Below are 24,661 nucleotides of genomic sequence, written 5' to 3'. Positions count from 1 at the left end.
TTTGAGTACTGGAACAATCGGGCTGGCCCAATCGCTGAATTCCACTGGGGAGATGATGCCCTCGCGTTGCAGCCTGTCCAGCTCGATTTCCACACTCTCACTAGTGAGGTACCGCTCGCGCCTTGTGGTGAATGGGTCGTGCCTCTGGGACCAAGTGGATCCGCACCTTCGCCCCGGAAATGTTTCCAATGCCTGGCTCAAGAAGGGAAGGAAATTTGTTAAGAACCTGGGTACATGAGGCTTCATCGACATGTGACAGCGCTCTGATGTCATCCCAGTTCCAGTGGATTTTGCCCAGCCAGCTCCTTCCAAGCAATGTGGGGCCATCGCCCGGGACAATCCAGAGTGGCAGTTTGTGCACCGTGCCCTTGTAGGTGACCTTGACCATGGCGCTGCCTAGGACAATGATGAGCTCTTCGGTGTACGTTGTCAGTTTCGTGTGGATGGGGCTCAGGGCTCATCTGAGTGCTTTGTTGCACCACAATTTCTCAAACATCTTTTTACTCATGATGGATTGGCTAGTGCCAGTGTCCAGTTCTATGGCTACAGGTAAGCCATTCAATTTTACATTCAGCATTTTAGGTTTACATTTCGTCGAAAATGTGTGCACCCTGTGTACTTCAGCATCTGCCTCCTCTCTGAGGCTCGAAATTGCTTTGATCCACCATGGACTGATCTTCCTCTGCCACATGGTGGTTAGCAGGTTTTGCAGAGCTTACAGCTTGTCTGCAAGCTCATTAGAGGTGCCCCATTGTTCCACAGCTCTTGCAAACATACCCTTTTGAAGCGGCATGAATAGGCGGAATGGAAGCCTGCACAACGCCAACAAGGTGTGAATTGCCTTGCATTCATCCTTTGTTGCAAACTCTGAGTCATCTGGGTCACCTGAGGCTTGCTGGCAGTTGCAGGCTCGTGGTTTCTGCCCTGTACATTTCTGCTCGCAAACACAGCTCCAGTTAATTGATGAACATTGCTAGCACTTGTGTACGGAGAGATTTGTTTGGTGTTATCACTGGTGGACATAAACGCCTGTGCTATCGCAATGGCCTTACTGAGGGTCGGTGTCTCTACAGTCAAAACTTTTCGTAGAATGTTTCGTGGCCAATGCCCAGTACAAAAAAGTCTGTACATCTTCTCCAGGTAGCCAAAAACTCACATTGTCCTGCAAGTCGCCTTAGCTCGGTGATGTAGCTCGCCACTTCTTGACCTTCAGATCGCTGACACGTGTAGAACCGATACCTCGCCATCAGCACGCTCTCCCTCTGGTTAAGATGCTCCAGAATTAGTGTACACAGCTCCTCATACGATTTATCTGTGGGTTTTACTGGAGCCAGAAGATTCTTCATGAGGCTGTAATTCGGTGTCCCGCAGACTGAGAGGAGGACTGCTCTCCTTTTTGCAGCGCTTCCTTCTCTGTCCAGCTCGTTGGCTACAAAGTACTGGTCTAGCTGTTCAACATAGGCTTCCCAATCCTCACCCTCTGAGAATTTCTCCAGGAAGTCCACAATTTGCTGCATCTTTGTGTTGGATTCGTATATTCATTGCCAGTTATTGTGTTCATAACACAGATGCGACTGCACACGGAGGTTAAAGTAACAGTGACCTCAGTCTTTAATAAGACACTCCAGAGTGAGGAACAGGTCTTTTGTCTGGCTTTTACACAGTGCTCCCAAGGGATGCTGGGATCCATTGGGACTTCAGGGGATGCACTCTCTGGTGACGGAACATGGGAGTGCATGCTTTACAGATACACAACAATCAACACTACCAGGACCAGGGTCTCCCGTTTTAATTCCATTGCTGAGCTCTTCACCTGATTGAAGCTCGAGCTTGAGCTCTGGCTACAAGGGCTACAAGATCCCTAGGGAGGAGGAGCCAATTGCAGGAGTGTGTTTGTGAGGATTGTTGCCTTGAGACGCTGGGAGGGAGAGTATTTCTCGGGCTGTGCCATACACTGCTTGCCTTCTCTGCCATCGTGGTGCGAGTGGCGGTGGTGGGTGTTATGTATGGAGAAAGAGTCACTCTGAACACTGAGCTCAAAGTAAAGTGTGACCTTAGTCTTTTATTGCAGGTCTCCAGAATACACCTCCTACCTGTTAGGCCTCCTTAAATACCTGTGCTCTCAAGGGATTATGGGTCCCTTGGGACTCCGGGGGATGAGCCCTCTGGTGGCTGTACAGAGTAAACACAAGTTTACATATATAACAACACTCCCTCCCAAAGTCAATAGTGTAACTACTTACAATGCGAGTAGATCTGGGGCCCTTCTTGCCCCTGGTTGATCGTCTCGGTATAAAAACTGGTGGTGGTGAATCATTTGTTGGGCCCTTGCTGGGCTGCCTGGAGTGTTGGGTCCTGCTCGGCTGCTGTGGATGATGGGTTCTGCTTCGTGGTCAACCGTGGTGCCGGTTACCACTGGTGTGTATGTTGGGAGATCAAAAAAGGTAGAGTCGAAGGTGGGTTGCTCAGGATAGTCCGTGAATCAGAGTTTGATTTGGTCCAAGTGTTTCCGGTGAATGAGTCCATTTGAAAGTTTGACCCGAAACACCCTGCTCCCCTCTTTGGCCACGACAGTGCCAGGAAGCCACTTGGGACCTTGTCCATAATTTAATATAAATATAGGATCATTGATTTTAATCTCGCGTGACACATTTGCGCTATCATGGTATGCACTTTGTTGAAACCGCCTGCTCTCTACCTGTTCATGTAGATCAGGGTGAACTAACGAGAGCCTTGTCTTAAGTGCTCTTTTCATGAGCAGTTCAGCAGGTGGGATCCCAGTGAGCGAGTGGGGTTTCGTGCGGTAGCTAAGCAGGATTCGGGATAGGCGAGTCTGCAGTGAGCCTTCAGTTACCCTCTTTAAACCTTGCTTGATGGTTTGCACTGCTCTCTCTGACTGACCATTGAATGCTGGTTTAAACAGGGCAGATGTGACATGTTTGATCCCGTTACGGGTCATGAATTCTTTGAACTCAACACCAGTAAAACATGGCCCGTTGTCGCTCACCAGGACATCGAGTAAACCATAAGTGGCAAACATGGCCCGCAGGCTTTCAGTAGTGGCAGCGGACATGCTAGCCGACATTATCTCGCATTCAATCCACTTGGAATACGCATCTACAACCACGAGGAACATTTTGCCCAAGAACGGGCCTGCATTGTCAACGTGTACTTAGACCATGGTTTGGAGAGCCAAGACCATAAACTTAGCGGTGCCTCCCTGGGTACATTGCTTAACTGCGAGCATGTATTACATCTGTGAATGCAGGACTCGAAGTCCACATCGATACTGGGCCACCACACGTGGGATCTGGCTATCGCTTTTATCACGATGCCTGGATGGGTACTGTGGAGGTCATTGATGAAGGTGTCTCTGCCCTTCTTGGGGACCACTACTCAATTGCTCCACAGAAGGCAGTCTGCCTGAAAAGACATTTCATCTTTATGTCGCTGGAACGGCTTTATCTCTCCTTGCATTTCCACTTGGACACTGGACCAGCTCCTGTGAAGCACACAGTTTTTGACACGAGATAATAAGCGGTCCTGGCTTGTCTAGGTTTTGATCTGCCAGGCAGTGACGGATGATTGCTCACTCTCAAATGCTTCCATAACCATGGCTAAATCTGCGGGCTGTGGCATTTCCACCCCCGTGGTGGGCAATGGCAGCCTACTGAGAGCATCGGCGCAGTTTCCTGTGCCTGCTCTGTGGCGGATGGCGTAGTTGTATGCGGGCAACGTGAGCGCCCATCTCTGGATCCGGGCCGGTGCATTGATATTTATCCCTTTATTCTCGGAAAACAGGGATATAAGGGGCTTATGATCAGTTTCCAATTCGAATTTTAGCCCAAACAGGTATTGATGCATTTTCTTTACCCCATAGACACATGCTAATGCTTCTTTTCCAATCATGCTGTAGGCTATCTCGGTTTTAGACAGACTCCTGGATGCATAAGCAACTGGTTGCAATTTCCCAAAATCATTAGCTTGTTGCAATACACACCCAATGCCATAGATGCATCACATGCTCGTACCAAACGCTTACATGGATCATACAACACAAGCAATTTGTTTGAGCATAACAATTTTCTTGCTTTTACAAAGGCATTTTCTTGGCTTTTGCCCCAAACCCATTCGTCCCCTTTCCATAGTAAGACATGCAGTGATTCTAACAGTGTGCTAAGACCCGGTAAGAAGTTACCAAAGTAGTTCAGGAGTCCCAGAAACGACCGCAGCTCCGTCACGTTCTGTGGCCTCGGTGCGTTCTCGATTGCCTCCATCTTCACGTTGGTGGGCCTGATGCCGTCCGCCGCAATCCTCCTTCACAAGAACGGCACTTCAGGTGCCAGGAAAACGCACTTCGAACATTTTAACCTAAGCCCCACGCGGTTGAGTCGACTGAGAAACCTCCTTCAGGTGCTGCAGATGCTTGACTGTGTTCCGACCTGTGACCAAGATGTCGTCCTGGAAGACCAATGTGTGCGGGACCGACTTCAGTAGGCTTTCCAGGTTTCTCTGGAATATCGCCGCCACTGATCAGATTCCAAACGGGCATCTGTTATAAACAAAAAGATCTTTGTGTGTTGAAGCAGGTGAGGGCCTTCGATGATTCCTCCAGTTCTTGCATCATTTAGGCTGAAGTCAGATCCTGCTTCATGAATGTCTTTCCTCCCATTAGCGTTGCAAAGAGGCCGTCTGCCTTTGGGAATGGGTATTGGTTCTGCAGGGAGAAACAATTGATAGTTACTTTGTAATCACCACAGATTCTGACGGTGCCGTCTCCCTTGAGGACTGGGACAATAGGACTGGCCCACTCGTTGAACTCAATCGATGAAGTGATGCCCTCTCTTTGCAGCCAGTCTAGCTCGATCTCTACCCTTTCTCTCATCATGTACGGTACTGCTCTCTCCTTGTGATGGATGGGTCGTGCCCCTGGAATTAGGTGAATCTGCACTTTTGCTCCTTGGAATTTCCCGATGCCTGGTTCGAACAGAGAAGGAAATTTGTTTAAGACCTGGGCACACGAAGTGTCGTCAGCGGGCGATAGCGCTCTGACATCGTCCCAGTTCCAGTGTATCTTTCCCAGCCAGCTCCTGCCGAGCAGCATGGGACCATTGCCCGGTACCACCCAGACTGGTAGCTTGTGCACCGGTCTATCATAGGAGACCTTTATGGTAGCATTGCCGATTACAGGAATCGGTTCTTTTGTGTAAGTTTCAGTTTCATGTGAACTGGAGTTAAGACTGGCCTTGAGGCCTCGTTGCACCAGTCTTTTTGCCCATGATAGACTGGCTCGCGCCCGTGACCAGCTCCATTGACACCGTGAATCCATTTAGGTCAACATTCAGCATTATCGGGGGACAATTCATGGTGAATGTGTGCACCCCATGTACCTCTGCCTCCTCGGTCTGAGGCTCTGGTTCGTTGTGATCCTCCGTGGATCTGTCCTCTGCAACATGGTGGTTTTCAGGTTTAGCAGGATTTGTAGCTCACCAGCGCACTCGTTGGAGGTGTTCCATTGTTCCACAGCCCTTGTAAATGTACCCTTTGAATCGGCATGAATAGAAACGATGATCACCCTCGCTGCACCAACAAGGTGTTAATGGCCTTGCATTCATCATCCTTGATGGTGCACTCTGAGACATCTGCAGACGTGCAGTTGCAGATATGTGTGACCTGCCCTGTACGTTACGATTTGAAAACAGCATCACTTTGTTCACAGTACTTGTAGCAGCACTTGTGTGCTGAGAGATTTGCTTAGTTTTGTCACTGGGGGCAATGAACGCCTGGGCTATCGCTATGGCCTTACTCAAGGTTGGGGTCTCTAGAGTCAAAAGTTTGTGAAGTATGGTTTTGTGGCCGATGCCAAGTACGAAAAAGTCTCTGAGCATGTGCTCCAAATGTCCTTCAAATTCGCAATGTCCTGCAAGGTGTCTTAGCTCGGCGACATAACTCGCCACTTCCTGGCCTTCAGACCTTTGTAGGTGTAGATCCGGTACCTCGCCATCAGAACTCTCCCCTTCGGGTTCAAATGCTCTCGAACCAGTGTGCACAAATCGTCATATGATTTCTCTCTGGGTTTTGCTGGAGTGAGCAGATTCTTCATGAGGCCATACGTTGGTGCCCCACAGCTGGTGAGGAGGATCGCCCTTCGTTTGGCAGCGCTCTCTTCCCCATCTAGCTCGTTGGCCACGAAGTATTGGTCGAGTCGCTCCACAAAAGTTTGCCAATCATATCCCTCCGAGAATTTCTCCAGGATGCCCACTGTTGTCTGCATTTTTGTGTTTGCTATCTGTATCTCGTTGCCAGTTATGTATGGCGAAAGAGTCAGACTGAACACTGAGCTCAAAGTAAAGTGTGACCTTAGTCTTTTATTGTAGGTCTCCAGAGTGCTTCTCCAACCTGAGGCCTCCTTGGATACCTGTGCTCCCAAGGGATGCTGGGGATCCCTTGGGACTCCAACTGATGCACCCTCTGGTGGTGGTAGAATACAGGTTACAAGGTGTTGCATACATAACATCACTCCCTCGCAAAGGTAATAGTACACTTATTTACAGGGTGGGTCGATCTGGGGCTTTCTGCTCACTAGTCGATCGTCTCGGTACAAACACAGGTGTGGGTGAGTTGGTTGGTTCTTCGCTGGGCTGCTGCGCAGCTGGCCTTGCTGGGCTGCTGAGGATGAGTTCAGCTTCGTGGTCAACTGTGATGTTGGTTGCCACTTGTGTGTATATCGGAGGGTCGAAGTTGGTGGTGACCTCTTCCGGTTGCTTGTGGCTATCTGTGACTTGCAGTTTGGTTTGGTCCAACTGCTTTCTGCAAGTTAGTCTATTTGCAAGTTAGTCCATTTGCAAGTTTACCTCAAACACCCAACTCTTTGGCTACAACAGTGTCAGCAAGCCATATGGGACCATGTACATAGTTGAGTATGTATATAGGGTCATTGACTTCAATATCGCGTGACAAATTTGCGTGATCATGGTGCATGCTTTGTTGATGCCGCCCACCTTCAACATGGTCATGGAGATCAGGGTGGACTAGAGAGAGCCTTGTTTTCAGTGCCCTTTTCATGAGCAGTTCGGCAGGGGGAACCCTGGTGATCGAGTGGGGTCTGGTGCGGTAGCTGAGCAGGACTCAGGACAGGCGGGTCTGCAGGGAGCCTTCCGACACTCATTTCAAGCTTTGCTTGATGGTTTGGACTGCCGGTTCTGTCTGGCCATTCGATGCAGGCTTGAACGGGGCAGATGTGACGTGCTTGATCCCATTGCGGGTCATGAATTTCTTGAATTCAGCACCCGTGAAGCACGGCCCATTGTCGCTGACAAAGACATCAGGCAGGCCGTGCGTGGCAAGCCTGGCTCGTAGGCTTTCGATGGTGGCAGTGGATGTGCTTATAGACATTGTTACACACTCAATTCATTTTGAATAAGCATCCACAACAACCAAAAACATTTTGCCTAGAAACGGGCCAGCGAAGTCAACATGGATCCTAGACCACAGTTTAGCGGTGCTTCCCTGGGTGCATTGCTCAGTTGAGAGCAAGTGTTGCATTGGCGCACGCAAGACTCCAAATCTGAGTTGATGCCGGGCCACCAAACATGGGATCTGGCTATAGCTTTCATCATTAATATGCCTGGGTGGTTACTGTGTAGGTCGCATATGAACATTTCTCTGCCTTTCGTAGGCAAAACCACGTGATTATCCCACAAAAGACAGTCTGCTTGTGTGGACATTTCGTCTTTGCGCCGCTGGAACAGCTTGATCTCTTCATGCATCTCTGCTGGAACACTGGACCAGCTCCCATGGATGACAGTTTTTTTTTACAAAAAAGACAGCTAAGGATCCTGGCTGGTCCAGGTCCTGATCTGGCGGGCCATAACGGGTGACTTTTCATTTTCAAATGCATCCATCACCAAGAGCAAGTCTGCAGGCTGTACCATTTCCACCCTCGTGGTGGGCAATGGTAGCCGACTGAGAGCATCAGCACAGTTCTCTGTGCCTGGCCTGTTGAAAATTACATAGTTATATGCAAACAGCATGAGCGCCCATCTTTGGATGCGAGCAGCGGCATTGGTATTAATACCTTTGCTCTCTGAGAATCGCGCTATGAGCGGCTTATGGTCAGTTTCCAACTCGAACTTAAGCTCAAACAGATACTGGTGCATTTTTTTTTTACCCCATAAACGTATACCAGAGCTGCTTTTTCAATCATGCTGTTGGCTCTTTCGACCTTGGACAGACTCCTGGACGCATAAGCGACCGGTCGCAATGTTCCCGATTCGTTTGCTGCTTGTAACACACACCCGACCCCGTATGAAGACGCATCGCAAGCTAGCACTAAACATTTACATGGGTTATACAGAACAAGCAGTTTGTTGGAACATAACAGATTTCTGGCTTTCTCAAAAGCAGTCTCTTGTGATTTCCCCCATACCCAGTCATCTCCCTTGCGTAGCAACACATGTAGGGGTTCTAGCAAGGTGCTTAACCTGGGTAGGAAATTACCAAAATAATTGAGCAGTCCCAGGAACAACCGCAGCTCCATCACGTTCTGTGGTCTCGGCGCGTTCTTGATGGCCTCCGTCTTGGCGTCGGTAGGTCTGACGCCGTCTGCCGCGATTCTTCTCCCCAAGTACTCGACCTCTAGCACCAGCAAAACATACTTCGAGCGTTTCAACCCGACTCCCACACGATCTAGCCGATTTAGAACCTCTTCCAGGTTCTGCAAGTGTTCGATAGTGTCCCGACCTGTGATCAATATGTCGTCCTGGAAAACCACGGTGCGCGGAACCAAATTTAGTAGACTCTCCATGTTCCTTTGAAAAATAGCCACGGCCGATCGAATCCCAAACGGACATCTATTGTAGATGAACAGACCTTTGTGCGTGTTGATGCAGGTGAGGCCTTTCAGAGATTCCGTCAGCTCCTGCGTCATGTAGGCCGAGGTCAGGTCCAACTTGGTGAATGTCTTCCCTCCTGCCAGCGTCGCAAATAGGTCGTCTGTCTTGGGTAGCGAGTACTGGTCCTGCAGCGAAAAACGGTTAATCGTTACTTTATAGTCCCCACAAATTCTGACCGTGCCATCGCCCTTGAGAACCAGAACAATCGGACTGGCCCACTCGTTGAACTCCACCGGCGCGATGATGCCCTCTCATTGCAGCCTGTCCAGCTTGATCTCCACTTTCTCTCGCATCATTTATGACACTGCATGTGCCTTGTGGTGGATGGGTCATGTACCGGGAATCGAGTGGATCTGCATCTTCGCCCCAGAGAAAATTCCGATGCCTGGCTCAAACAATGACGGGAACTTGCTCAAAACCTGGGCACATGAGGCATTGTCGACGGACGAGAGCGCTTGGATGTCATCCCAGTTCCAGCGGATTTTTCCCAGCCAGCTTCTGCTGAACAGTGTGGGGCCATCTCCTGGTACAACCCATAGTGGTAGTTTGTGCACCGCTCCATCATAGGAGACTTTTACTGATGCACTGCCAATTACAGGAATCAGCTCTTCAGTGTAAGTTCTTAGCTTGGTATGAATAGGGCTCAGCTTGGGCCTTTGTGCCTTGTTGCACCACAGCCTCTCGAAGGCCTTTTTGCTCATGATAGACTGACTCGCACCCATGTCCAATTCCATGGACACTGGAATTCCATTCAGTTTAACTTTTAGCATGATCGGTGGACATTTCGTGGTGAAGGTGTGTACCCTGTACACTTCTGCCTCCTCGGTTCGAGTCTCTAGTTCAGTTTGATCTGCCATGGATCGGTCTTCCTCTGCAATGTGGTGGCTTGCAGGGTTTGCAGCTCGTCTGCACATTCGCTGGAGGTGTCCCATTGTTCCACAACCTTTGCACGCATCGTGTTTGAAGCAGCATTGATGGGCTCGATGATCACCTCCGCAGCACCAACAAGGTGTTAATTGCCTCACATTCACACTTGATGGCAGACTCTGAGTCATCTGAGGTCGTGCAGCTGCAGGCGTGTATGTTCTGTCATATGCATTTCTGCCTGAAAACGACGTTAATTTGTGTACAGTACTAGCCGATGCATCTTTATGCTGCAAAATTTGTTTGGTGTTATTGATGGTGGACATCAATGCCTGGGCTATTGTTACGGCTTTGCTCCGGTTCGGTGTTTTGACAGTCAATAGTTGTGAAGGATAACCTCATGGCCAATGCCAAGCACAAAAAAGTCTCTTAGCATTTGCTCCAGGAATCCACCGAATTCGCAATGTCCTGCAAGGTGCTTTAGTTCGACAACGCAGCTCACCACTTCCTGGCCTTCAGACCGTTGACATGTATAAAATCGATAGCTTGCCATCCGAATGCTCTCCTTCGGATTTAGGTGCTCCCGGACCAGCGTACACAGTTATTCATAGGATTTGGTTGTTGGTTTCACCGGAGCAAGAAGATTCTTCTTGAGGCCGTAGGTTGTTACCCCGCAGACGGTGAGGAGGATCGCCCTTCGTTTGGCAGCGTTCTCATTCCCTTTCAGCTCGTTGACCACGAAGTATTGGTCGAGTCGCTCCATGAAGGCTTCCCAATCATCACCTGAGAATTTCTCCAGGATGCCAAAAGTTCTCTGCATTTTCGCGTGAGGTTTCATTAACTATTACTCATCTGTGGAATTTAGCGACTGGGCAAGTCAGATCGTCCCAGTCATGAAGCCTGATGGATCCGTATGAATCTGTGGGGACTACAAATCTACCATAAACAGAGTCTCCCTACAGGACCAGTACCCGCTGCCCAGAGCGGAGGACTTATTTGCCACATTGGCTGGAGGTAAACTTTTCTCAAAATTAGACCTCACATCTGCGTATATGACGCAAGAATTGACCGAGGAATCCAAGCTACTCACCACCATCAACACACATCGAGGCCTTTTCATGTACAATCGATGCCCATCAGGTTGGCAGCTGCCATACTCCAGTGCAACATGGAGAGTCTGCTCAAGTCTATCCCTAGGACGGTTGTATTTCAAGACGACATACTTATCACGGGCAGGGACACCGACTCCCATCTCCGTAATTTGGAGGAAGTACTAAAGCGGTTGGATCGGGTAGGCCTACGAGTCAAGAAATCCAAGTGCCTGTTTCTCGCACCTGAGGTTGAATTTTTGGGCAGAAGGATTGCCGCTGATGGAATCCGCCCAACAGAATCCAGAACAGAAGCAATTCGCCTAGCACCCGGGCCCCGGAATGTCTCAGAACTGCGTGCCTTTCTCGGGCTACTCAATTACTTTGGGAACTTTATGCAGAACTTAAGCACGCTGCTGGAGCCTCTCCACGTGCTACTCAGAAAGGGGTGCAATTGGTTTTGGGGGGACGCCCAGGAACGCGCCTTCAATAAGGCACGCAACCTTCTGTGTTGCAACAGTGTTTTGACTTTCTTTGACCCAGATAAAAAGCTAGTTCTCACATGCGATGTGTCAGCGTATGGTGTCGGGTGCGTTTTGCAACATGTCAATAGTGCGGGCAAATTACAACCCATAGCTTATGCCTCCAGGTCACTTTCGCGGGCGGAGCGCAGGTACGGAATGGTAGAGAAGGGGGCGTTCGTGTGCGTGTACGGTGTCAAAAAGATGCACCAATACCTTTTTTGGGGCCAAGTTCGCGTTAGAAACCGACCACAAGCCCTCACGTCCCTCCCATCAGAGAGCAAGGTAATAAACGGCAACACCTTGGCGCGAATTCAATGGTGGGCACTCATGCTGGCATCCAACGACTACACAATAAGGCACAGACCAGGCACAGACAACTGTGCCGACGCGCTCAGCAGGCTACCCCTGTCGACCACGGAAGGGTCTGACAAACAGGACTGTGAGAGTCATGGTAATCAATGCCTTTGAGTCCACAGGTTCGCCCATGACGGCTCGCCAAATTAGAGCCTGGACGGCCAGCGACCCCACGTTATCCTTAGTAAAAAGATGTGTCCTAACCGATGACTGGGCAGAGGCTCGCGATGCCTGCCCCGAGGAATTAAAACCCTTTCACAAGCGCATGCATGAGCTATCACTACATGCAGACTGCCTGATGTGGGGCAGCCGAGTAGTCATGCCTCTGCGAGGCAGAGAGGCATTTGTCCGGGAGCTCCACCGCAAGCACCCGGGGATCGTTCTCATGGAGGCCATAGCCAGATCCCACGTCTGGTGGCCTGGTATTGACACAAAATCATAGTGAAGGTACAAATGCATCCCACCCTGCTGGAAGTACGCTGAAGGGCTGTAGGGAGAAGGACATGCTGGTGGACTTAGTTTCTTCTTGTCCTTTTATTTTGCCACTCTTGGCAATAAGCCAGGAGCTCAATTTATGACTAGTCTTGCTGCTTTTGAAATAAAAAGATGCATCTCCCTGATGTCAAGTGCAGCCCTCTCTGTAACAAATGTGAGGAGAAAACCTTGTCCTGAAGAGAGACTGGATCAACTGGGCCTTTATACATTGGAGTTGAGAAGGATGAGATGGGATCTCATAGAAACATAAGATTCTGACAGGATGGGACGGGTTAGATGCAGGTACAATGTTCCCGATGTTGGGGAAGTCCAGAACCAGGGGACAGAGTCTTAGGATAAGGGGTAAGCCATTTAGGACTGAGATGAGGAGAAACTTCTTCACTCAGAGAGTTGTTAACCTGTGGAATTCCCTACCGCAGAGAGTTGTTGATGCCAGTTTACTGGATATATTCACGAGGGAGTTAGATATGGCCCTTACTGCTAAAGGGATCAAGGGGTATGGAGAGAAAGCAGGAAAGGGGTACTGAGGGAATGATCAGCCATGATCTTATTGAATGGTGGTGCAGGCTCGAAGGGCTGAATGGCCTACTCCTGCACCTATTTTCTATGTTTCTATGAATACTCGAGATCCTTCACCCTGTCTATCTGAAACCCTTCCCCTTTAGATCAATGTCTTGTCATCCAACCATATAAACCTTTACAGGATCACATATTAATACATTAAAGTGGCAAATAACTAATATTATGTACAAGGACATAAGTTGAGATATAAATGTGTCTACAAGGGGAAAAACTGATTATCGGCCATTTTGAGGCGCTCACATTGCCTGAGCACTAATTTTAGTGTGGGCGATATTTAGTGCCAGTTGCGGCGATGTTGATTTTTAGCACCAGTGGAGTGGAGTGCTAAGGAAAGCGTTCCACACTTCTCTAAGGGCGCTAAGCCAGTAGCGCTACTGAAATTCTGGTGCTAACGTACCGGCATCCTAGCGCTCAGAGAAGGTTAACTGTAAAAAAAAAAAAAACATCAAGTAAAGTAGAATCAATGCATGTAAAGTTAAATAAAATCTCTCAAACTTACCTTATACGCTCATCCCTTTCATTAGTGCCCCCGGACAGTTGTGAATGCCAGCTTTTTCTGGCGTGGTTAGCGCCAAGTGGTAAGGCAGGCAATAACATTCAAGTTGGCTTCCGTGACGCTACTGGGGCGTTGCAAACTGGCGCAACATTCCCTGGAGCAAGTATTGGTGTTACCGCTAAAACCCTGATCACGTTGGCGAGCAGCGCTAATATTGCTATGCCTGGGCAATATGCCATTAGTGTCTCCAGCGCCCTTCGCCAGCGCTAGCAGATGCCGCTAATCTATTCAATTTCTCACCCTACGACATTAAAAAGGGTTTTAGCATGCATTAATATATGTTCTCTTGCCCAGTTGGGTGGCTCATTTTGCTTGATTTACAAATTTATTAAATGTTTGTGCACAGTTTGGAGCCTACTTTAATGTATTTATATGTCTGCTTATTCCTGAAACTTGCATGATGTGACCTTTGATTTGCATAGATTTACCTGGCAAATCTTAGACATACTGCTTAGCTCTCATAGCTTGATGCCTCTTTGTATTTATATTTCTAAACTACTGCATATTCACACAGGCTCACTTCCTTTGCACAGCTGCTAATACATTGAGAGTACTGACACTACATATTGCATGAAGTTTCAACTGTAATAGTCTGTATTTACCTAGTTTCAGAGACCTGAATGTTTATGCACTTCTCAAGGTGAGGATGCATTGTTGAAATGAACATACAGTGGACCACTTCCCTTATAAGAACATAACATAAGAAATCGGAACAGGAATTGGCCACTTGGCCCCTCGAGCCTGCTCCGCCATTCAATAAGATCATGGCTGATCTGATCATGGACTCAGCTCCACTTCCCCGTCCGCTCCCCATAACCCCTTAATCCCCTTATCTCCGGAGCCTCCTATCAACAAGAGCAGACATTGACGACGAAATCCAACACCGCCTCCAGTGCGCCAGTGCAACCTTCAGCTGCCTGAGGAAAAGCGTGTTTAAAGACCAGGCCCTCAAAACTGCCACCAAGCTCATGGTCTACAGGGCTGTAGTGATACCCGCCCTTCTGTATGGCTCAGAGACCTGAAGAAATACCACCAACGATGTCTCCACGAGATCTTGCAAATCCCCTGGGAGGACAGATGCACCAATGTTATCATCCTTGGCCAGGCCAACATCCCCAACATCGAAGCACTGACCACACACGACCAGCTCTGCTGGGCGGGCCACATTGCTCGCATGCCTGACACAAGACTCCCAAAGCAAGCGCTCTACTCGGAACTCCTACACGGCAAGCGAGCCCAAGATAGGCAGAGGAAACGTTTCAAGGACACCCTCAAAGCCTCCTTGATAAAATGCAACATCTTCACTGACACCTGGAGTCCCTGGTCAAAGACCGCCCTAAGTGAAGGAAGAGTATCCGGAAGGGCGCTGAGCACCTCAAGTCTCATCACAGAGAGCATGCAGAAATCAAGCGCAGACAGCGGAAGGAGCGTGCGGCAAACCAGTCCCACCTATCCTTTCCTTCAATGACTGTCTGTCCCATCTGTGACAGAGACTGTAATTTCTGTATTTTACTGTTCAGTCACCTAAGAACTCATTTTTAGTGGAAGCAAGTCTTCCTCGATTTCGAGGGACTGCCTATGATGAATACAGTATTTATACAATGAGCCCAGGTGTAACGCGAGTCAAAGATTATGCAAAGCTCCATCATGTATCTAATCCCAGCACTAAAGAGCACGCTCTCGTATGTAGCAGGATAACTTCAGTTTGCCTAATAATGATGCATGCACTATTGCAAATCGTTCATAATGTAATATTTTGGTAGGCTTTTCTACTTTTCTACTTTTCTATTTTGAGATTCCTCTTGTACTGTGGGGTTACGATGGTTGGAGCAGGTTAAACCAGGCAACACTTCAACAGTTTGCCCTCATATAGCACCTTTTAACTTAACAAAAAACAAACTTTCAGTAACCTGCTCCGATAACTCTCAGAAAAATCTTTGTTAATTACTTTTTATTTACTGGAGTTTTCCTGTGCTTTCCAAGGTTTCTTTCTCCTGCATGAATTGAGCAAATATATTTCACAATAGATAAAATGAATAAATAGCAGTAATATGCATATATATTTAAAGTAGAAAATGTACGAATCTACCTTCGAAAAAGGCAAACAACAAATGTTCACAATCTCTCTACTAAGTTGATATGTTTAATTAACATTTAATGCACAGAGATTGTTTTCTTTTATTTCCCACCACTGTTGGAGCTGGCGAACAGTGCTAGAGAAGGTTAGAGGTAGGGAAGAGTAAGGCCTCTCATCCAAGCTGCCTATCATCCTATCTGAAGGCTGCACACAAACCCAGGTCCCAGAAATAAATTCCTCTTGCTTCAGCGGTTTTTGACATAACAACTTTAATCTTCCATATCAAGGTCCATGTGACCATTCAGAAGCATGTCAAACTGGAACCTCAACACCAACAGTCCCAAACCTCATTGTTAGTAAAAAAAAAACCAATTGTTTAGATCTAAGTAAGGTTTTCCCAAATCCTGCTGTATTTGAGTTATGCTGTATTTTGATTGTCTGTATTTCCAATATTCCATCATTTTTTTATGTTCTATACACTTGAGGCGCTGCTGTTAATGTGAACCTGGACCTCTGAATTGCTCTGTTCTTCCACATCACCCAGATTTCCTCCATTTAAAAATTGAATAACTCCTTTTTTTTTTTTAAATCAAAATGTACCCACCTCACTGACATTGAATTCCATCTGTTGCTATTTGCCCATTCTCTTGTTTTACCAATAACAGTTTGCTTTGGTTCTCCAGATCATTTCTAGGCCTCCCATTTTAGTGGCATCTTCAAATTTGGACACCACTTAGTTATTTGTTTTATGAATTGGAAATCAGCAGGAAAGCCACACTGGTTAACCAAATCATTTTTCATGTAGGCACTGCCTCCTTTAAACCATGCATCAAGATTTAGGCTATCCAGTAAAAGAATACAATTAAAACTTTTAGCTAGCATACCAGAGTTTGACCATCAGTGTATACCATCATAACATTGTAATATTGATATCATAGTTGACTAACTTGCAATAGTTTTGTACCCGATCCAAAAGTAAAATATTTGGGATGAACTGACTGGAGGGAATTATTTATTAACACCTCAGTAGAAAGCAAGTGGAATATACTTAAAGGCATATAAATGAAATTGCAGGACAAATGAATACCCAAGATTAAAGGAACAGAGAGATAAATGAAAATTAGTATAACTTGAAATGTTAAACACAACAGCATGAAACCCTTTCACTAGCACAAGGAGAGAAGCCAGGGAAGAGCGAAGAACCTTAAAGGATATTTATGGGGGCGAAATTGAAGACAAACAGAGAATCATTGGTACTCTAAAATACTTCCTTGAATCGATTATTAGGAACAAATTTAAATCCTATCTCTACACGAATAATCTAATAAGAGTTAACATGGCTTTAGTTGGATAGGACCCTCCACTTCTACTCTTGCTGATTTTTCTTTTGAAGTAACATCCCATGTGGACAGTGGGAAAACTACATGACATAGTATGCAGATTTCCAATCAGCCTTTGATAACGTTCCGTGGGAATTGAAAGTAAAATCTGGGCGAAGATAAAGAATTGGCTGAAGGAAAGAAAACAATGGGAAATTGTTAGGGAGTGCTGAATGGACTGCCACAGGGTTCAAGGTTGGGGGTTTTACTGTTCCTAATCTACATCAATGACCTGTATGCAGAAATCCAACACAAGCTCATCAAGTTTGCAGACACTATTTAATTTGGGGGGTGGTGGTGCAGGGGATAAGTTGAAAGAGACCAAGCAACCTGGGACCTACAAAAAGAGTTGGATATATTCTGCATCTGGGCAAATCAGTGGTAGATGAAATGCAATACAAGTAAATGCAAGGTACTACGAATTGGTCAGAAAATGGATGTTGCAAGTGTATTACGGACTGTGTAGAAATAACTAAAGGTGAGGTAGAAAGAGACGTGGGCATGACAGTAGTTTTGACACACCTTTAATCACCGCAGAGCAGTAATAAACAAAGCAAACACAATGCTTAATTAAAAATATAAAATGCTGGAAATACTCAGCAGGTCAGGTAACATTTGTGGAGAGAGAAACAGAGTTAACGTTTCAGGTCAGTGACATTTCATCAGGACTGGAAAAAGTTAGAGATGTAACAGGGTTTAAGCAAGTGCAGGGACAGGGGAAGAGAAGGAAAAAAGGAAGTTCTTTGATAGGGTGGAAGGCAGGAGAGATTAAACAAAAAAAGGAATGATGGTGCACGGCAAAGTGGGGAGGTAATGAAGCAAGTAAAGAAACAAAAGATGGGTCTCGAGGAGCTGTAATTGGCAGCAGCAGAATCATTACCAAAAACTAGGAGCAGTGGTTGAGTTGAAACTATTGAACTTAATGTTGAGTCTGGAAGGTTGTAAAGAATTCTTAATTACGTTACTGAGTACGTTGAGTAAAAGTCAGAATGCATCATACTAAAACTCTACAGAATCCTGACCAGACTACACCATGAATACTATGTTCTGTTTTGATCAGCAAGACCTGAGGAAATTATTCAAGCAATAAAGATGATGCATAGGTGAACCGTGAGGTTCCTTCTTTGTTTCAAAGGAAAGACTGAAAAAACTAAGCTCTTTATCCTTCAAAGGAGCAATACAGAAGGCACCTTGTATATTTTTCTAGGATATTAAAAACACATTGAGGTTAATCTTGAGCATTTAATCTAGAGTATATTAGACTGTTGAAAGGAAAGTTTAGGATAGATGTCAGGAAAAGCCACTACAAACATTTGGATAAGGTAGTGGAGGCAAAAACCTTGGACTCATTCAAGAATCAGGTGATGGAAGGGAGTCAGATAATGTGATGGGGAGAATGCAAGTCTTTTGTCTGAATGGATGAGCTAAAATGGTTCGAGGTGGCCTCCCTCATCTGTATTTTACGATCTGTTTTGTATGCAAGACTCTGTTGTCTGCAATACTGTCATGTATGTAACCTTTATGTAACAACACTGCAATACTGTATATACGTAAGAAATACACACCTTGACCACAGGGGGTGAACTTGTGAGAGACACACCTCACCTGGTCAACCAGGTATATAAAGGGAGGTCCCACGCAGAGTCATCACTTCTTGGTCCTGTGAATAAAGGTTCAGGTCGTGGAGTGACCTTGTCCATAGAATGTGCCTCGTGTGGATTTGTGGTATTGTGTAAGGACTTTACAAATACAGTGAAGCAACTTGTGTATTTTAAACTGAAGTTGAAACTGTAAAATGGCTTGGAACTTGTAGTTTCTCTTAAATCAGAGAAATAAATGATTCCTTTGCTGTCAATAGCTTTCCTTACTATACTTGTGTTCCATTTTGTTTTAGGTTACTATAACAATTCTACAAAAGTAGCTGTGAAAACTTTGAAACCAGGCACCATGTCTGTGGAAGCCTTCCTTGAAGAAGCCAATCTCATGAAGAAACTCTTACACGACCGATTGGTGCGGCTCTACGCAGTAGTGACTAAAGGGGATCCGATTTATATTATTGCTGAATTTATGGCCAATGGTCAGTCTGAACACTGGAATTAAGCACACTGGTTTTTATTCAGGGATTGATGAGGAGCCCAATAATCCAAAATGTACATAAATCCTGAGTTACTAAATGTCCAGCTTTAGAAGCCTGTTTACTGCTCCTGCTTTTATGTTGAAATTCAGGATTGGACTCTCCTACACTCATTTTGCTCTCAATCCTCTTTCAATGTTTTTACTTAAAGAATAATAAACCGCAGTGAGTGTGAAAATCACAGTCAGTAGTCAAATTGAACTGAAATAATACAAGCTTCAGAAAAATTCCGCCTTTAATTTATTGCCAAATATTCACAACAATGCGAAAGTACCTGGTAGTCCCGGAGGCACCTTGGATTCCGGTTGGAGGCCTTCTTTCCCCGTGCTTCACAACGCGTCCGCATCTTGGAGATACGGACAGAGAAACTGGAGTCACGTGAGAATGGACAACCAATCACTGTACAGTATTCTCATTGATAGCAATGTGAACTCCATATCTCTGAGTTCCTATTACTATCCGTGAGAATACCCCCTAAAACACCCAAACACCATAAAAAATTAAAAAACACCTCTCATATTTAAAATTAATTGAAATTAAAATTAAATTAAATATTTTAGAAAAAATATATTTTCGGGGGATTTTATTTTTGTGTTTTTATTAGGGTTGAAAATAAACTTACCTCAGTGGACAGGGTTCTTAAACATAATGTGTATTTAAATTTTATTTTTATGTTTTAAAACTCTTACGCTGGTAAAAGTAGGCTATGCGCCTGCATTTACCAGGCACAAGAGTTTGAAGGACATTCACTGGGCAAGAGATGGGCAAATAGCTCAATCTCACCTGCGTGAATGTCCTTGCTGTGTAAGATCTGTCGAGATATTTTGACAAATCGGAAAAGCTGGTTTTCAGCACATGCGCATTGCGCGCCGAAAACTGGCTTTTGTGAGGCCTCACCGGGTCTACGCATTCCGTACGGACCCGACAAGACCAGGATTTCAGGGTCATGTGTTCAAGTCCTGGATGCCTTCTGACTCCGGTGAGAGTGCTGCTACTGAGACAAGGCTGACACCTCGACAATAAGAAAACACAGGAAACTAAGCCTTACTAGCTCTGAGGGCATCAATTGAAATACCTCAAGTGCCTAGTTTGTAAATTCTCGGAAGGCTATTAAAATGTGCTACACATACAACAGGGAACTCTACACAGTTCTCAATGTTCTTGAATTTCTCTAATCCAAGGGATTTCTACAAATGATATTTTAACACCAGAAAAATTGCATGTATCCCTGTACTATTTTATTTCAGAGTTCACTTGTGAGTTTACTTGTTACTTTTAAATCCTTTATTTATCTAAAGTACTTTTTTTAAACATAGGTAGTTTACTAGATTTCCTGAAGACCGAGGGAGGGAGGAGACTTATATTGCCAAAAATGATTGATTTCTCAGCACAGGTAAGTCAGTTATATGAAAATAAGGTATAAACCATTTTAAATGTTTTACCCTGTCTTTTTGTAAGAGGTCATGAAAGGCGCTATATAAATGCAAGTCTTTCTTTAACATCAAGATGCTTACACCAATATTTGAGTCTGTTGATTCCGCTCTCTTTCCATAAAACAGTGAGATCAATATTAACTCCCCCACGATGGGCAGGAGAGGGTCGGTGGAAGGTTAAAAATCTAACATCGCAAAATGCGACCCAACCTGCCGTGTACATGTCTGCTGTCGTTTTTCCAGTGACTGGTTACATGGCATACCTGCATTCTGTTCTGGCGAGGGGAGAGCACTTCTTTATAATATTTAAATCCAGCTCCCACAGTGTAGTTGGGAACCTGATTTAAATTTAACAACTGTGGCCTGGGTTTTCCAGGGCTTGAGAAACACGGCAGTTAAATGGAAATGGAAGCTGCTAGCTGCAGATGATGTGCTTTTTAGAGCATTCCTTGTGGGCTGGGGGAAGAACCATAGTCAGAAGTGGAAACTTTGAGTATAAGATGAGACATACTATTTTATCTTTGTACAAGACCTACGTCAGGCCGCACTTGGAATAGTGTGTCCAGTTTTGGTCTCCTCACATGGGCAATAATTGAGGCTTTGGAAAGGGTTCAGAGGAGGGCCACTAATTCCCAGTTTAAAGCATCTTCATTATCAAGATAGGTTAAAAGAGTTGGGACTCTACACATTAGAGAATCATAGACATAGAGGTGATCTGAGGTTTATAAGATAATCAAGTAAATAGATTTTGTTTCAATTGACTGTTTGCTTCAATGAAATAGATTAGGAAGGACCAGGGGGCTCACAAATTTAAGTTGTATAAGGCTAGATCTCCGTTAGATGTCAGGAGGTGGTTCCTTTCCCAGAGAATAGTGTACCTCTGGAACAGACTGCCATCTTGGGCGGTGGATGCTGATTTGCTGAATTCCTTCAAGTGAGAGCTGAACCTGTTTCTGGCTGGGGCAGTGATAACCTCTTACAGAATGTAGGTATTGTAGGAAATCCGAGCCAGAGTGATCTCCTGGATTCATTTCGATCGCCTAGATGGGTCGGAGAGGAATTTCCCAGATTTTTCCCCCCCCCCAAATTGGCCTGGGTTTTTTAAATCTTTAGTCTCTCCCAGGAGATCTCACAGTTTTGGATGGGATGGCATGTATATATTGTGATATACAAGGTATCGCAATTGTGTGGGACAGGCTTGATGGACCAGAGGCTCTTTACCTGTCCGTCATTGTTTGTATGTTCATTATCACTATAGTATCATCACCTCCCCAACCTACAGGTACTAAATCTAGTTTGTAGTGAGCTGTCTTCGACCATGCAGGCTGAGGAAAAACCTTGTGACCTTCCTGCGCTGACAAAGCTGACTCACCGACAGTATTTTTTTTAACTTCATATTTTTGCCCCTGCTTAAGGCTGTCTGCATCTTGCATTAATCCCCAGCTGAGAGGTTAGCTCAGTGCATGTTTCCAGGTCTCTCTTGATGCTGGTCTGAGAGATTAGGAGATGTGTGGTAGAGAACTTTGATAGCCTTTGCTGAGATAGGAAAATCAATATTTAAGGGTAATTGTGAATTGAATCCAACCAGTCTGTGATACCTAAAGAGAGTATTTTCTAACTGAATAACTTTTGCAAATCAAAAATGACTAGTTATTGCTATGGCAGTGCTAAAAACATGGGGCCCAAATGTAAAAAAATTGTGTCTATTCCTTTGTGGGGAAAAAAATCTTCAAAGCGGCGCGGAAGAAATATTGGGATGCTGCTGACACATGAATCAGGCAGTGAACATATGTATGTGTGTGTCAAGTTTACATGAAGATAAAACTAGAGAAATGTCAACAAGAGAAAGGAAGGAGTATCTTAAATAAGAAGCATAGTTACTCTTGTCCTTGCATCCATATTGGTCAAAACAGTTTGTGGATCCACTGAGAATTTCTCAATTCAGCATTTTGAAAGATGAGAATAAGGACCCATTGTCTTTTTTAAAGAAGAGAGGATGGAAAATAGAGATGTTACAAATTATCCAAGCCTTCACTTGCAGTTCAACTCCTTGATACTCCATCCATACAGAATATAATAATGAGTTGTTCAATGCCACTGAATCGGTCTTGCTCAAATATACTAGATGATAGTTACTGAATGAACTGGTGGATATCCGGGCTTAGGCTATGTTATCCACCCCATCATCCTCCTTCATTGGAGGACCTTTGCCAGAGAATTGCACTAGTCTGGGGATAGAGACACGCTGCAGTGGGAGGAATGGCCGCCGGCAAACTGCCTATATTTTTTAAGTTCATTTTTATTTTGATGCGGCCTGTGCAAGGGTGCACTTGCACAGGTCCCTTTTCACTTCATGCCGTCTATCAACATAACAGACAGCCCCTAGGTCCAGTGCACAAATGGTGGGAACATGACACAGGCTGTTTTTCCCTCATTTTCATGTTAATGTATGCCCACCCATGTATGGGATGGTAGCCCCCACGTAACCTTCCATCTCTGCCCACCCTAGATTGGCCGAAAAATTGGCGGGAGTTTGTTGGAGAGCTTGGGTCAGACTGGCACTGGTTTTTTAAATCCGTATTCACCACAGAGCTGCGGAGATATGCTGAGATGGAATCTGATTTCAATCCGATTATACTCTGATTTTGCTGTTAAACTACAATTTGAATAATTCAAATGTGAGAAAACACTAATGACTGCTACAGAAAGTGTTTTAGATTATTGTCCTTTATCTCAATAGTCCTGTAGTTTTGCTTTCTACTTGCAGAAGAAATAAAAACACAAGGAAAGTCAGGGATTTTGTTAAAAAGGCCATTCACCCCATAAAAGTTAATCCCTTTAGTGCATTAGCTCTTCCATCACAATATCTAATTTTATTTTGACTAACATCAATGTCTTTATTACCTTTCTCAGATTATTCCAAACATTTATCACTTCAAGTATAGATGTGTTTCCTGATTTCTGGCCTAAATTTACGTTTTACTAATTTCCATTTGTCTTCTGATCCTACTTTATTGGTCAGTTTTGAACTAATAATTAGGTTTATTTATCTATGCCACTTTACAAGCTTTGATGAGGTCTCCAGCTGCTGCCTGTCGAAGACTTTGTAAAGTTTTAGTCTTATAGCTCATTCCCTTTTTATTCTTGGAACCAGTCGTTGCTCTTTTCTTCAAACTTTTTGATATAAAATAACGATAGCAAGATAACCAAAACTGAGCACAATAATATGAATTGCAAAACCCCCCCACCCCTCAATTTGACATTACACCTGTCATGAGTACTTTCTTTTGCTTATTTTTGTAACCAAATTGAAATCTAGTGCATTATTCTATCCTGGCTTTTAAAGCATTTCATGTAGAATATTATCAAAAAGCTCAAAAGTCTAAATAAACTAAATCCTAAGGATCGCTATTATCATCTTTATCTGTACCACCTTGCAAGAAGCCAAGGGAGTTTGTTGGACAGCATGTACCCCTTCGCAATCTGTTAAATTTACATGATACTTGTGGATGAGGAAGGCCATTTGGCCCATCATAATTCATCGCTCTCCCTTTAACTGAAATTTAGAGGCTAAATCCAGATATTTAAGAATTTTGCCTATTAACATCCAGAACAAATGAGATATGAGTAATGATTCCACGAGGCAGTGTGTTGTACTTGAACTGTAGTGACCTTAGTCCTTTATTAGTTAACTCGAGTGAGGATCACACCTGGTGGGCCTGCCTTTTATACTAGGCCAGGCACACCTGTACAGGTAACCTGCAAGTCTCCCACTGCTGTGCCCTCTGGTGGCACACCTTTTGATAGTACCAACAGTAGCCATATAGGATACATGACATCACCCCCCCCCCCCCCCCCCCTCCCCAAGCCCTCCGTGCAAATCGCCTTTGCATTGACTGTGCTCTGGGCTTAGCTCTATGTGGGCTCTGTCTGGTTGACCCTTGGCGGGTCACTTCAACCTTGGGTGAGTAGTTTGGAGCAGTAGCGTGCTAGTGGTTGCTGTTTGTGTGTATCCCTGACCACTCCATTCTCTCTCCCCTCCCCCTCTCCCCCCCGCCAAACATCGATTATGACGGAGACTCTTGACATTCATGTACATTCAAGTTCAGGTAAGTAGGTTTTGCATTTTTTTTTGTGTGGTTCCGTGGTGCGACAAGTACGTTAGATGCCTTATCGATGCAGTGACCAGTGGGTGAGGACAAGCTAGTTCTGCTGGGTTGTGTCCCTGCAGTTTGGTGCTGGCAGGGGGAACCCGGTTGGCTCGTGTGGCCTGCTCTCAGG

At 45.4% G+C, this 24,661-nt stretch overlaps 1 protein-coding gene across 3 annotated transcripts in view; it reads left to right on the top strand.

The window, feature by feature from the left end:
* lyn (LYN proto-oncogene, Src family tyrosine kinase) overlaps positions 1-24,661 on the top strand; it is a 159,509-nt gene that overhangs the window by 80,640 nt on the left and 54,208 nt on the right. For all 3 annotated transcript variants that reach the window (XM_070892195.1, XM_070892178.1, XM_070892186.1), the window contains exons 9-10: positions 18,708-18,890; positions 20,264-20,340. In XM_070892195.1, coding sequence (XP_070748296.1) covers positions 18,708-18,890; positions 20,264-20,340 — 260 coding nt within the window. The remainder of the gene's footprint in view (positions 1-18,707; positions 18,891-20,263; positions 20,341-24,661) is intronic.

Source organism: Pristiophorus japonicus, chromosome 1 (genome assembly GCF_044704955.1).
Source record: "Pristiophorus japonicus isolate sPriJap1 chromosome 1, sPriJap1.hap1, whole genome shotgun sequence".
Taxonomy (NCBI): domain Eukaryota; kingdom Metazoa; phylum Chordata; class Chondrichthyes; family Pristiophoridae; genus Pristiophorus; species Pristiophorus japonicus.
This window is presented reverse-complemented; position numbering and strand designations above follow the sequence as displayed.